We start from the raw sequence: 12,000 nt of genomic DNA on the forward strand, positions 1-12,000 counted from the left end.
TCGTGAGGAGTCCTTATTTCCTGCTTTTTGCTTCTCATTTTGGGGGAGAAGAGGGAGGAGGCTGGCCAGCATCATTGACCAGAAGGGGCACCTCTGACCTCCTAGAAGGGGCCTCAAACGTCATCTAACCTGCCACCCCAGCCCTGCCCGGCCACCACCCAGCCCCACCGTGTCCTAGCCAACACTGACCTCCAACCCAAGCTTGACCTCTCAAGCAGGTCATGTGCTTTCTAACAAAGATCTTTCCAACGAACCCACTGAAGTCCTTGGTAGCCAGTAATAGAAACCGACTTGGATTAACTTATGCAAAAAAAAAAAAAAGGTGGCCAGGAAACCTCTCCTTGGGGAGATCGGATGTCTTGCTTTTCCTGACAACTTGGGGATTCCTTCCCTAGGAAAGGGAAACTGTGTGCCTCTGACTCCGAGAGCACAGGCACTCCTCAAACACCCACCTGCTATAGTTGTCCGACCCCACAGGAGGGTTGGAGAGTCACAGACCTGAGGTAGCAGCGAGGCAGGTGCTGGGCCGGAGAATGAGTCCCGACGACGGGAGCCTGGTCAGGGTGCCTAATGACTGAGCAAGACGGGGCGGCAGGCAGACCTTTAGTGTTGTTATGCAGTGTGTGTGTCTCGGGTGGGAGGGGTGCTGGGAACGCAGGAGACTGTCCCCGGAAGAAGGAATCACAGGCTCTCCCTGGAAGCGCGCCTGGAATGATCTTTCTAGTGGGTGGCTAGGGGTCAGTGCTCCGCGGCAGAAACGGAAGGAACCGCAGACGTGTTGCTGATTATGGCCCCGCCTCCCTTGACCTTGGTCTTGCTCCCAGGGTCCCAATCTTCTCTCCCACCCTTATTTCCACTAAACCCCCCCCCCCCACCTGTCCCATGCTCCACCCAGACCCGGCCCTCGATGTTTCCCAAAGCATCCTGTGATCTCCCATCTGTTTGTACCGGTGCTTTCACACGCAACGTGTTTATCTCACTCCGGGCTGCCTCCAAATCCCTTCCCGCCGCGCCCCTCCCCGAGCCCTCCAGCTCGGTGGGCTGCCCCCCCTCCTTCAATTCTCCTGTTACTCTGCTTTGTGCGTCTGTGTGTTTGGTGCTGTGTGGCCAGACTGCCTGGGAATGAGGCCTGCCGTATGCCTTCTCGTCCTCATTTCCCCCCAGCACAGTGCCTCACTTGTGGCAGAATCAAACAGATCTTTGTTGAGTTGAACTGAAGTGGAAAGATGGCCTACGCTATTTTCTCCGTGTCATTCACGGCAAAGAGTCCCACGAGGGTCTCTTCCGGTCAAGGAGGTAGTTTTTGGCTGCCATCTTCTGACTCTCCACTCCTGCCCTTTGAGGCTCAGACTGATTTAAAGCCCTTGGCCTTAAATGCCAACGCACATTTACCGAAGTGAGCTCCCGGCTCCGTCTGACCTGTTTACCCAGCACTTTGCCTGCACGTTTACAAACCTATTAGGACAGTTGCCAAGCAGAGACATGTTGTGGCTTCCTCGCATCTTCCTAGCACGGTTTGCATATTAAAAGAAGAACTTGGGGAAGGTAGTGACCAGAAAGAAATCACTGGAATTTCTCGTGTATTGGAGACGGGCCCCAGAGAGATAGGATGCGAGGGGCTTCTCGGAAAGAACCCAAGCAGCTCCAGCTGTAGCCTTCCGTGCCCCCTACTCTGTAATCAATACGACCACCTCTCCCTACTTCTCCCTTCGTGTCCCGTTTCTGCAAGATCTCCTCTACGTAGGGGTGCTCCTCGAGCCTCGGACTCGGAGAACTGAACTTGCCCAACCAGAAGTTAAAGGGAAATAAAGTGGGCAACATCACGAGAGCCGGGTAACTACCCCCGAGGCACAGACCTGGTGTCCCGTACGGAGATCCGCTTTTCCCACAAAGTTGGCATCAACTCGAGCTCGCCTTTATAAAGTGCCCCGGCCCGACCCCGGGTCTTCTTAGAGGACAAGGAGGCTGTCATCCGCCTCTTTTCCTTGTGCCTCCGGAGGCCGGCCGAGAGGCCAGACGGTGGGGAGGGGTACCCCAGGGCTGGCTGCACAGAGACCCTGAAACCAGCACGGCGAGAGGCCGGGCGGAAAGGCTTCTGGCAAGCTTATGAGGAGCTACGGTCAGGTGGGGCACTTTCCAGATCTTTCCATGAAGAGAAAGTCAGGGGCTCGCTGACCCTCCACACCTGTGACTTCTCTGTCCGCCCGGAAGTGGTCAGCAGCCAGTCTTGTCCCGACACCCGTCCCGGCTGCGGATCCCTGTGATGGACAGCCCACCGTGTCCCTTATGTCACATCCCTGCTGTTTACAAATGTCTGTCCGATGGGACCGTTGTCTGGCTGAGGTGGGCACAGCCCTTGGCTCTAGATCAGTTGGAGGGGTGGCCCCACCTTCCAGAGCTCAGGCTTCGGCGCCCATCCGCCCAGTGGCATATCCCACATCTGGAGGCCGGGGCAGCCCCAGGGGCTCTTCGCGCCTGCTCCTCCCTCTCATCCCGGTGCCTAGTGACAGACATCTGGGTCTGGGTCCGCCCTGCCCTTTCGCAGACGTGACCCCCGACGCACCCAGGCCTCCCCGCCAGCTGAAGCCCAGGCCTGCCAGGGACATCCTACGGGGACACTGAATCCAAGAATGTGATGCCAAAACCGACTTCTGGCAGAAAATCCTTCTTTTTGTCTCTGAGTAAAGAGCGTACCTGCTAACCTCACCTCTTCCACTACCACCTGCGACACGGTGGGGAACACCAAGGATGTGGCTCAGGCCTCCCGCCTGGGCATTGGCCCCCTGGACTCTGGCTCCCGGGGTCCGCTCCCACGTCCTCTGCTGCTCCCCTGCCCAGGACCTTCTGGGCAAGGAGCCTGTCCCTGCAGGGGGCTGGGGGGCCGTCTTCAAGTACCAGGGCTTGACTGAAGGCCGTATGGGGAAATAAGGGAGGTTGGAATCTTTCCTTTAAAAAAAATTTTTTTTTTTACATTTATTTATTTTTGAGAGACAGAGTGAGATAGTGCACAAGTGGGGGAGGGGCAGAGAGAGAGGGAGACACGGAATCCGAAGCAGGCTCCAGGCTCCGAGCCGTCACCACAGAGCCCGACGCGGGGCTCAAACCCACAAACCGCGAGATCATGGCCTGAGCCGAAGTCGGACGCTCAACCGACTGAGCCACCCAGGCGCCCCAGAAATTTTTTCTTTTAAGAACAAAGAAGGGGCACCTGGGTGGCTCAGTCGGTTGAGCGTCCGACTTCGGCTCAGGCCATGATCTCGCAGTTCGTGAGTTGGAGCCCCGCGTCGGGCTCTGTGCTGGAGCCTGCTTCGGGTTCTGTGTCTCCCTCTCTGCCCCTTCCCCGCTCACGCGCTCTCTCTCTCAAATATAAATAAACATTAAAAAAAATTAAAGAACAAAGAAGCATGTTGTGAAAGCTGTTTCTTCCCAATCCTAGCCCGTGACTTACCCGGTCTGCTGTCTATAGTCTAAGAAATCCATATGCATAAGCAGACATATATATACATGTGAATGTGTATGTGCATATTTTAAAATACACAAATGGAGTTTCACTGTACACGTGGTTCCACACGTCGCATTTAATTTTCTTCTATTAACGCTTTATCATGGAGCTCATTCCAGACAGTAGGTATTTCTGGACCTACCCCTTGTTTTCTCACGGCCACAGTAGATTTCACTATATGGCTGGACCGTAACTGATTTCGCCAGTTCTCCATTAACAAATGCTTTAACTGGGGCAGCTGCGTGGCTCAGTTGGTTAAGCGTCTGACTCTTGATTTTGGCTCAGGTTATGATCTCATAAGTTTGTGAGCTCAAGGGTGAGGAGAAGAGGCAGGGGAGAGGAAGGAGGGGAGGAGGGGGAGGGGAGAGGAAAGCAGAGGCCCCGCCCAGGTCTGGCAGGAAGGCCTGGGGGTCGGGCGGCTCAGCAGGTGCCATCCAGCAGCCTGTGTCCCCAGGGGGAGGCCTGAGGCGGGCTTGGGGGGGTGGTGGGGACAGAGGGAGAAAACGCCCACGCAGTGTGTGGCTCCGGGGCCACCCTGTTCCCCTGTCTCACAGCCTGGCTGCACCTCGAGCCTGGCCAGACCCCGTGTTCGAGGGAGACGCCCTGACTCTGCGATGTCATGGATCGGCGAACAACGTCCTGTCCCAGGTGAAGTTCTACAAAGACAGAAGATTATTCCAAACCCCGAAGACCAGATGGTCCCTGTCCGTGGGGATAGCTACCCTGGAAAGCAGCGGCCAGTACAGCTGCTCTGGGAAGGTGGCCTACGTCCCATACCTGGGCAGACAAACCTCAGAGCTGGTCAAGGTTCAAGTCCAAGGTGAGTCACCAGCTCAGGGGGGTCGGGGGTGGGGCTGGGATGCCGCTCAGGGATCTGGTCTCTAGAGGTCAGCAGCTGTCCCTCTGGCTGCCCCTGATGCCAGGTGACCACAGGGCCCCCGTTTAGAGCCAGGGGAAGGAAGTGCCCTGAACCAGTCTGGGCCAGACCCTTCCCCTCTGGGGACCAGCTGACCCCTACGGCCCTCTGGCTTTGGCTCAGGACTCCAGAGAGGCTCTGGCAGTGTGGGTCGTAGCTGGGAGGTGGGTCCTGGGACACAATGACAGGGTCTCCCGTGGGGCGTGGGGCTGTGACCTGGGATGCGCTCTGGCTTGGACCCGGCCTCTGGGGACTCAGGGTTCAGGAGGCCCCCCCTGAGCCTGGGCCCACATCTCCCCAGAGCCGTTCCCGCCTCCTGTGCTGAGCGCTGTCCCCTCTCCCGAGCTCCGTGAGGGGAGCCCGCTGACCCTGAGATGCCAGACGAAGCTGCACCCCCAGAAGTCGGCCTCGAGGCTCCTCTTCTCCTTCCACAGAGATGCCAGCACCTTGCAGGACCGGGGCCCCCACACGGAGCTCTGCCTCCCAGGAGCCCAGGAGAGAGACTCTGGGCTTTCCTGGTGCCGGGCCACCCTTGAGGGTGGTGTGACCCAGAAGCAGAGCCCCCAGCTGGAGGTCAGGGTGCAGGGTGAGTGGCAGAGGCTGGTCCGCAGAGAGGTCCACTCCAGCAACAGGGGAGAAGAGATGTGGCGGGCTCCACGGAGAGGGTGCCTGCACACGGGGAAGAGTGGAGGGGGGCCAGGCTTCCTGAGGGTGTGGAACCCATCTGCACACAGGGCCCCGCGCCCGCCTCTCTCTGCTCCTTCTCCCGTGCGTGCCTCTGTGGGGCTCTCCCCGCCTCTCCCTCTAACAGACGCTCGGCTGCCATCACGAAGTGTCCGGGCGGTGGGGCGGGGGAGCTTCAACAATGAAAATATGTCCTCACTGTCCTGGAGGCTGGAAGTGGTCTGTCGAGATGGTAGGAAGGTCAGTCTCATGCTGGGTTCCCTTCTTTAGGCTTGGGGGGTGGGGGGAGGGGTGGGGGGAGGGGTTGGGGGAGGAGACCCTCTGCTATCTCTTCTTCTCAGGGTGCTAATGTTGCCATGAGGCCCCGCCTCGTGACCTCCCATAGGCTGCAACTCCAAAGACAATCTCTTGGGGGGGGTGGGGCTTCGGCATACGAATTTGGGGGGACACAGGCTTTCGGTACACGGCACACCCCGCGGCCTGTCTTGTCTGCAGGAGAGGAACCTCTACCTGGACCCTGGCGAGAGCGGCTCGGAGGCCCCGGGCCCTGGGTGCCAGCTCTGAGCTTGACTCGACGTCCTTTCCAGACACTTCTGCAAAGCCGCCAGGCCTCCCCTGGTACCGCACTGGGTCCACGTCACCTACTCGGCCTGGGAATCCCTCACCTGGTGACAGAGCAGAGGGGGGGTGAGGCCTGTCCACCCCGGAGTCCACCGGCATCTCCGTGCCGTTCCTCCTCCCGGAGGTGCTGGGAGATGTCCCTCTTCTCCCGCTCAGGGCCGGGCACCCCCCTGCCCCCTGCTCCCACGCGAGCAGCACAGCCAGCTCACAGAGGGGCTCAGAAGCTGTGGGCACACGGTGTCCCTTCGCTTCTCCCTGGGGATGTTACCCCAGCGACGGGCAGCGGTCAGGGGTCTGGTTGTGCCTGGACGGATGCACTTTGGAAGGTTGGCGTGTGTGTTTCTTCTTTCCTCCTTGTCACCTTGTCTGAAAATGAATTTAACGTTGTGTCGTGAAGAATTAACTTTACCCAAGGAGAGGTCTGGTCTTTGCCAGGGGCTGCTGGGTTGGTCCTTAGCGGTGTCGTGTCCCAGAGGAGTGTCTCTGTTTGCACGGGGACCTCGGCCACCAGTCTAATAACATGGCTTATGATGAGGGTTTCGGGACATGTGGCATCATTTCTACCGCCAGAGGGACTGGATGCGGAAGGTACCAGCCGGGCCTTCGGAAGGGCAGGACGCTAACGGGCAGCCGCGTGGGCTGAGGTCATCAAGCTCCAACAGAACGGGCACCGGAACTTTTCCGTGTGTGTTGTCATGTGGGTGCGGAGCGTAACCGGGGACAGGACGCGTTTGGTACTTTCCCCGGGCCCGTGCCCTTCTGCTCGAGGCTGCCTTTCACGGGCAGCCTTTCCCTGTCATAAGGCACAATGGCGAACATAAAGGTTTTCAGTGTGTTCCGTGAGTCCTTCTAGCAAATTACTGAACCTGAAGTGGTTCCGGGAACCCCGTGGAACGTGCAGCGGGCGTCAGAGGCGAGGGTGGTCTCGTGTGGACCGTGTTCTCCCGCTGTGGGCCGGGCCGCCCTCTTGCACGCGGTTTGCAAATGCATCCGAGAGAAGACACCAGTCGGTTAGGAAAATCAGATTAAAAGCCAGCGGGGTAGGCAGATAAGCTGGAGCCAGGAGCAAGGTCACTATCCAAATGGCGTCTCTCGCGCTGTGTCCCCGCTAAGGCAGGGCCACAAGGGTGGGTCTCCCTCGACAGCACGGGTCTGGGAGGGCGGCGAGGCGTCTCCGCAATCACAGGACCGCTCGGGAAACCGTGTGGCCGCCGCGAACACTGTCTTTAGCTGCGTCTTTCGGCCGCCCCGTCGGCAACTCCTGCTTTGTCCGCGCGTCCCCCACGGGCTCTGGGTGTTGCAGCAAAAGCGCTTGAGAAGGCGAGTGGGCATGGCCCTTGCGGGATGGGGTTTGCCTCTCCGCTTTCTGATCACCCGCCTGACCCGGCTTGTGATTCTCCAGGGGGACGAACTACCCACACCCCAGCTTTGATGGCCTCTGCCGGGACAAGCCATGGCGACTTGCTTACGAGAGCACACGGTATTCTCTTACTCTTTTACAGCCACAGAATCAATAATAAACACTATATTAAAGAATTTCAAGTATACTGGGGGATGGTTTTTTTAAAGGGAAGTTCCCCCTCCCGCCAAGAAATATTTTCATAAGCCTGATATGTAAATGGGGGGGGGCCTGGATTCGATCTCTGGCGGTGCCTTGATGCCTCGATGCCTCGTTTCTTTGCCCCCCTGCAAGCCCGGAGCCGCCAAGGAACCCTCAGGGCCCCGAGGCACTGCCATCGGGTTTTACGCTGAGAGGGGCTGCAGCCCCCAGCCTCCACCAGAAAAGTCCATTTATGTTCACGAACTGGGTTTCTGGTAATATTTCCTTTGAGGGAAGGGCTGTGTGGATGTTTTCTAAAGTTCGGAAACCAGTGTTCCAAAGAGGACTGGATGGCACGGACTTCGGGTGACACGGCACCAGTCGAGCTTCTGGAAGGTGTCGAGTTAGGCAGGGACCCCTGCCTCCCCTCCCCTGCACACCCCTTCCGACGAGGCCATGCGCAGTCAGCCCGACTGGACGTCCCGAGTGCCAGGCCTCGTCCATGCCGGGGTCATTCTTCCCGCCTCTCCTGCCCCCTCCCACAGAGCCGCCTGGTGGCTGCTCTGAGATGCTCCACTTGTCCTTCTGTCCCTCCGTTTCCTCTTCTGACAGACTGGGGGGGATCCCCGAGGCCTCCCCCGTCCTTAGCGGTTTCCACAGATGGGGAGAAAACGTTGCACCCTTGCTGTTCTGTTACCAGTTTGCTGCCCCCTCGGGGAAGGGAAGCCTCTCCCTTCCAGGTGGCCTGACCCCCAAGCTGTTCAGTGCCCTGGGTCAGGACCCCAGACGGACCCTCTCTTGCCCGGGAAGAAGGATTTGACCCAGAGAGCAGAGCGACCCCATAGGGTGTCATGAAATCTCTACAGGGGATAAGGTCTTCTCTGGTGAGAGCGTTTGTATTGGAGAATGAAGGTCTGCAGCCTTTCTCAGGAGAAGTGTTTAGTGTGTGAGTATGTGCGCGTGTGCAGGTGTGAGTACGTGTGCGTGTGTGTGTGTGTGCAGGTGTATGTGTGTGTACGCATGCGAGCATGCACGTGCGTGCATGTGTGAGTACGTGTGTATGGGTGTGTGCAGGTGTGAGTCCGTGTGCATGGGTGCGTGTGCACGCGTGTGCAGGTGTGAGTCCGTGTGCGTGTACGCGTGCGAGTGTGCACGCGTGTACATGTGTGAGTACACACCTGTGTGTGTATGTGTGAGTACGTGTGCATGGGTGGGTGTGCAGGTGTGGGTGTGTGTGCAAGTGTGAGTACATGTGCGTGTACGTGTGCGAGCGTGCACACGCGTGCATGTGTGAGTACGTGTGTATGGGTGTGTGCAGGTGTGAATGCGTGTGCAGGTGTGAGTACGTGTGCATGGGTGCGTGCGCGCGCGTGCGCAGGTGTGAGTACGTGTGCATGTATGCGTGCGAGTGTGCGCGCGTGCATGTGTGAGTACACACGCGTGTGTTCATGTGTGAGTACGTGTGCATGGGTGGGTGTGCAGGTGTGAGTACGTGTGCATGGGTGGGTGTGCAGGTGTGAGTACGTGTGCATGGGTGCGTGTGCAAGTGTGAGTACATGTGCGTGTACGCGTGCGAGCGTGCACGCGCGTGCATGTGTGAGTACGTGTGTATGGGTGTGTGCAGGTGTGAATGCGTGTGCAGGTGTGAGTACGTGTGCGTGTATGCGTCCGAGCGTGCGCATGTGTGAGTACACACGCGTGTGTTCCTGTGTGAGTACGGGTGCATACGTGTGTGTGCATGTACGTGTGCATGTGTGTTTGCGCATGGGGCTGCGGGGGGGGGGGGCGCTTTCTGAATCCCAAATTAGTAAATCGCTACTCAGTGGATCAGAGATGAAATTTGCAAAATCTCTCCAAAGAACCAGATGGTCGGATGGAAGCGTCTACCGTGTTAGAAGAAGGAGGTGGGGTGGCCGTGGCCTTGGCACGCAGAGTCACAGAGGTAAACCCCGACGGTGGCTTCTGGCTTGTGGCTGGGGCTCCTGCAGCCGGCCCGCCGCAGCCTGGCAGAGGGAGCACCGTGGAGAAGGGCGCGGGGGTTGGGGCCAAATTGTTGAGCCACAGGCCGTCTCCTTTTCCCGAGCACCGTGCTCTCCGGCGGCCTTCGGTCGCCAACTCCTCACGCTGACCGAGCGAGCGGGAGACGTCGGGGCGCAGCTGCGGCTGGCGGGCTTGGTCTGAGCTCTCGGCCCGGTGGACACCTGGCCGCCGTCCGGGTCGTTCCTTCGTGCGGTTCTGTCCTCACCTCGCCACTTCCTGCTGGCTGTTGTTTGCCCGTGTGTGTTGCTCACGCCCCCCGAGCCCCGGTGTGATGCTGTAGCCGCCGCATTTCCCGGCTCACGGCCGCCGCCGGCATCCAGAGCGGCGCCCGGCGCTTACCCGAAGCTTCGTGAATATTTGCGGGATGAACACACAGTTTTATGCGCCACTTAACAACGATGTCACCTCTGATAAAACGAGGCAGCGTCCCAGATTCTGATAAATTCTGGGACGTCGAAGCGCTGGGCTTTGGAGCCTGCTCTGTGAGTGCTAAAGTCAGTGAGAAAAGTACCCTCGGGGGGGCCCCCCTGCCCGGGGTGCGGCCTTGGCTTTCCTCTGGCCACTGGCCTCCGCACCCTTCCGGCTCCTTGAGCGCCTCCAGCCTCAAATACAATTAAAAGTGAAAAGCGTGTACAAATGCAAACTGACAATTCCACCAAAACACGAGTAACTTGTACCGCGCGGGTTTTCCGTGCGCGGGGCCATCACCAGATGTAGCTCTGTTACAGCTCAAGTCAGTCCAACCGAGTCAAGTCTCCCGCCAGCAAGACACCCGGTGACCTGGGGGTGGGCGTCTGCTTGGCCTCGTGTGGCCCCCGAGAAACGCCCCTCTAGCATCCGGACCTCTGGTTTTTGGTTTTGCTTTTTGCGGTTTTAATTTGTAAAATAAGGGGTTGGACGAGACCAATAGATTCTGAACTTTTCTTCTTTGGGCGACGGCGCCCTGTTTTCCAACAGCTTCTGTTTCAACAGCCCCCACCTCCCCCCGCCCCCCGCCCCGGCCACGTCAAAGGAAAAGCGCGGACACGGGACCCGGGACCCGGACCGTGTCAGGTGGACGCTCCCAGGCCTCGCTCCCGCTTCCCCTGCATGATCGGGGACAGAGCGCCCCCAAGTTGCCAGGGGACCCCCGGGAGGACGCACTGAAAGCCCCAGAGACCCTCTCCTGTTCTGGGAAGCCCAGCCCAAGAAGCGGGCAGTCTCAGAGCCCTACTCGCGCGGAGACAAAGATTTATGGCCGGGGAATTTCCTCTCCGTTTCAGTGAAACAGAGGAGCAGGGAGAGTGCGGTGTTCTCCAATGTTAGCCTGCAGCGGAACCCCCGGGGGACCTGGAGCAGCAGGCGGATATGCAGCCCCTCCCCCCACGCCCCCCACCTTGTTCCCCGGGGTCTGGAGCGGGGCCAGAGGAACCGGCGAGGTAACCGGCCCTCCGAGGGACTCTGTGCGGCTCTGCGGTGCCCGCGCTGATCCCTGCGTTCTGAGCTCGATGGCACTTGGGAGAAGTCGAGGGCAGCGGGTGTGCGGGAGTCGCTCTGGGGTCTGGATGCCCGGGAGGGACGAGGAATGAGTTGCCGGGCGCGGCGCGCCCGGGGCTCAGGGCAGCGAGCGTGCTGGGCTGACCTGGCACAGGGGGGTGGGGAGGGGGCGCGAACTCCCGGTAACTCCCAGCTGGGCCGCCTCTGCCAGCGACGCCCTCTGCCTCCCTGACCTCTGCGGATCGGTGCTGCCAGGGAACCTTCTCGAATAAACCTGGGCATGTGTCCAGCATTAGAGACTTCCTGTGTATTCTCCTCAGTGGCCCCAGACCCTGGCCGATGACCGAGGGGCTCTGGGTCGTCCTGAGGCCAAAGCCCTTCAGCTTCCCGAGTCGCGGGCTATCAGTGAGAAGCACATCTCACAGGCACGGACCCTCCCGGTTGTCACCCTTTGCAGGCTCATTTCCTTTGACACCTCATTTCTTTCCACCGCTGCCCGGCAGGCGGAGCAGGTGCGGTGAGGACCCCACTCCGCAGAGGGAGGAGCCCAGGCAGTGTGACTGTTGCAGGTGCGTTCTCGTACCCCCTGCCCGCCCCCCCGCCCCCTCCGGACCGTCGGGGCCATTCGTTGGCCAGAAGAGCTAAGGGTGGTCCTCAACTCTTAAAGCTTAGCTAGCGGGGCGCCTGGGTGGCTCAGTCATTGGGCGTTCGAGTCCTGATTTCAGCTCAGGTCATGATCTCATGGCTCGCGGGTTCGAGCCCCGCACTGGGCTCCGTGTTGACAGCGTGGAACCTGCTTGGGATTCCCTCTCTCTCCCTCTCCCTCTGCCCCTCCCTCCCTCTCTCTCTCTCTCTCTCTCTCTCTCTCAAAATAGATAAACTTAAAAAAAAAATAATAAAGCTTAGCTAGCTCACTGAGACTCCTTTAGTAAGATTTTGCTCCTGTTCTAGGGTATCCACATAATTTATCCTACAAACCAGGACCCTTCCTAAGAGCAAAAAGGGGCATTATTGATACCCAGGCCAGGACAACAGGCGTAAACTGGGACAGTCCCCAGAAACCTGGACCCAGAGTCACCTGATCTGTTTCGAACCCTGTCCTTTCTCCCAAAATGTCTGCCTTTGACACACCCACTCAAACCCTCAGTTTCAGCAGATAACGTGACCTCTACTTTGCCGAGAAAATTAAAACCACCAGACAGGACTCCCCTCAACTTCTTG

The 12,000-nt window shown here is 59.0% G+C and overlaps 1 protein-coding gene across 1 annotated transcript; it reads left to right on the top strand.

Moving 5' to 3' along the window:
• The first annotated feature begins 2,748 nt into the window (after window positions 1-2,748).
• On the top strand, window positions 2,749-5,666 carry LOC122211555 (Fc receptor-like protein 6). Its single transcript, XM_042924788.1, has 5 exons — window positions 2,749-2,914; window positions 3,930-4,322; window positions 4,720-5,004; window positions 5,230-5,342; window positions 5,598-5,666. The coding sequence occupies exons 1-5, from the start codon at window positions 2,749-2,751 to the stop codon at window positions 5,664-5,666; spliced, it is 1,026 nt and encodes a 341-aa protein (XP_042780722.1).
• Window positions 5,667-12,000: the final 6,334 nt, after the last annotated feature.

This window comes from Panthera leo, chromosome F3, assembly GCF_018350215.1.
Source record: "Panthera leo isolate Ple1 chromosome F3, P.leo_Ple1_pat1.1, whole genome shotgun sequence".
Classification (NCBI taxonomy): domain Eukaryota; kingdom Metazoa; phylum Chordata; class Mammalia; order Carnivora; family Felidae; genus Panthera; species Panthera leo.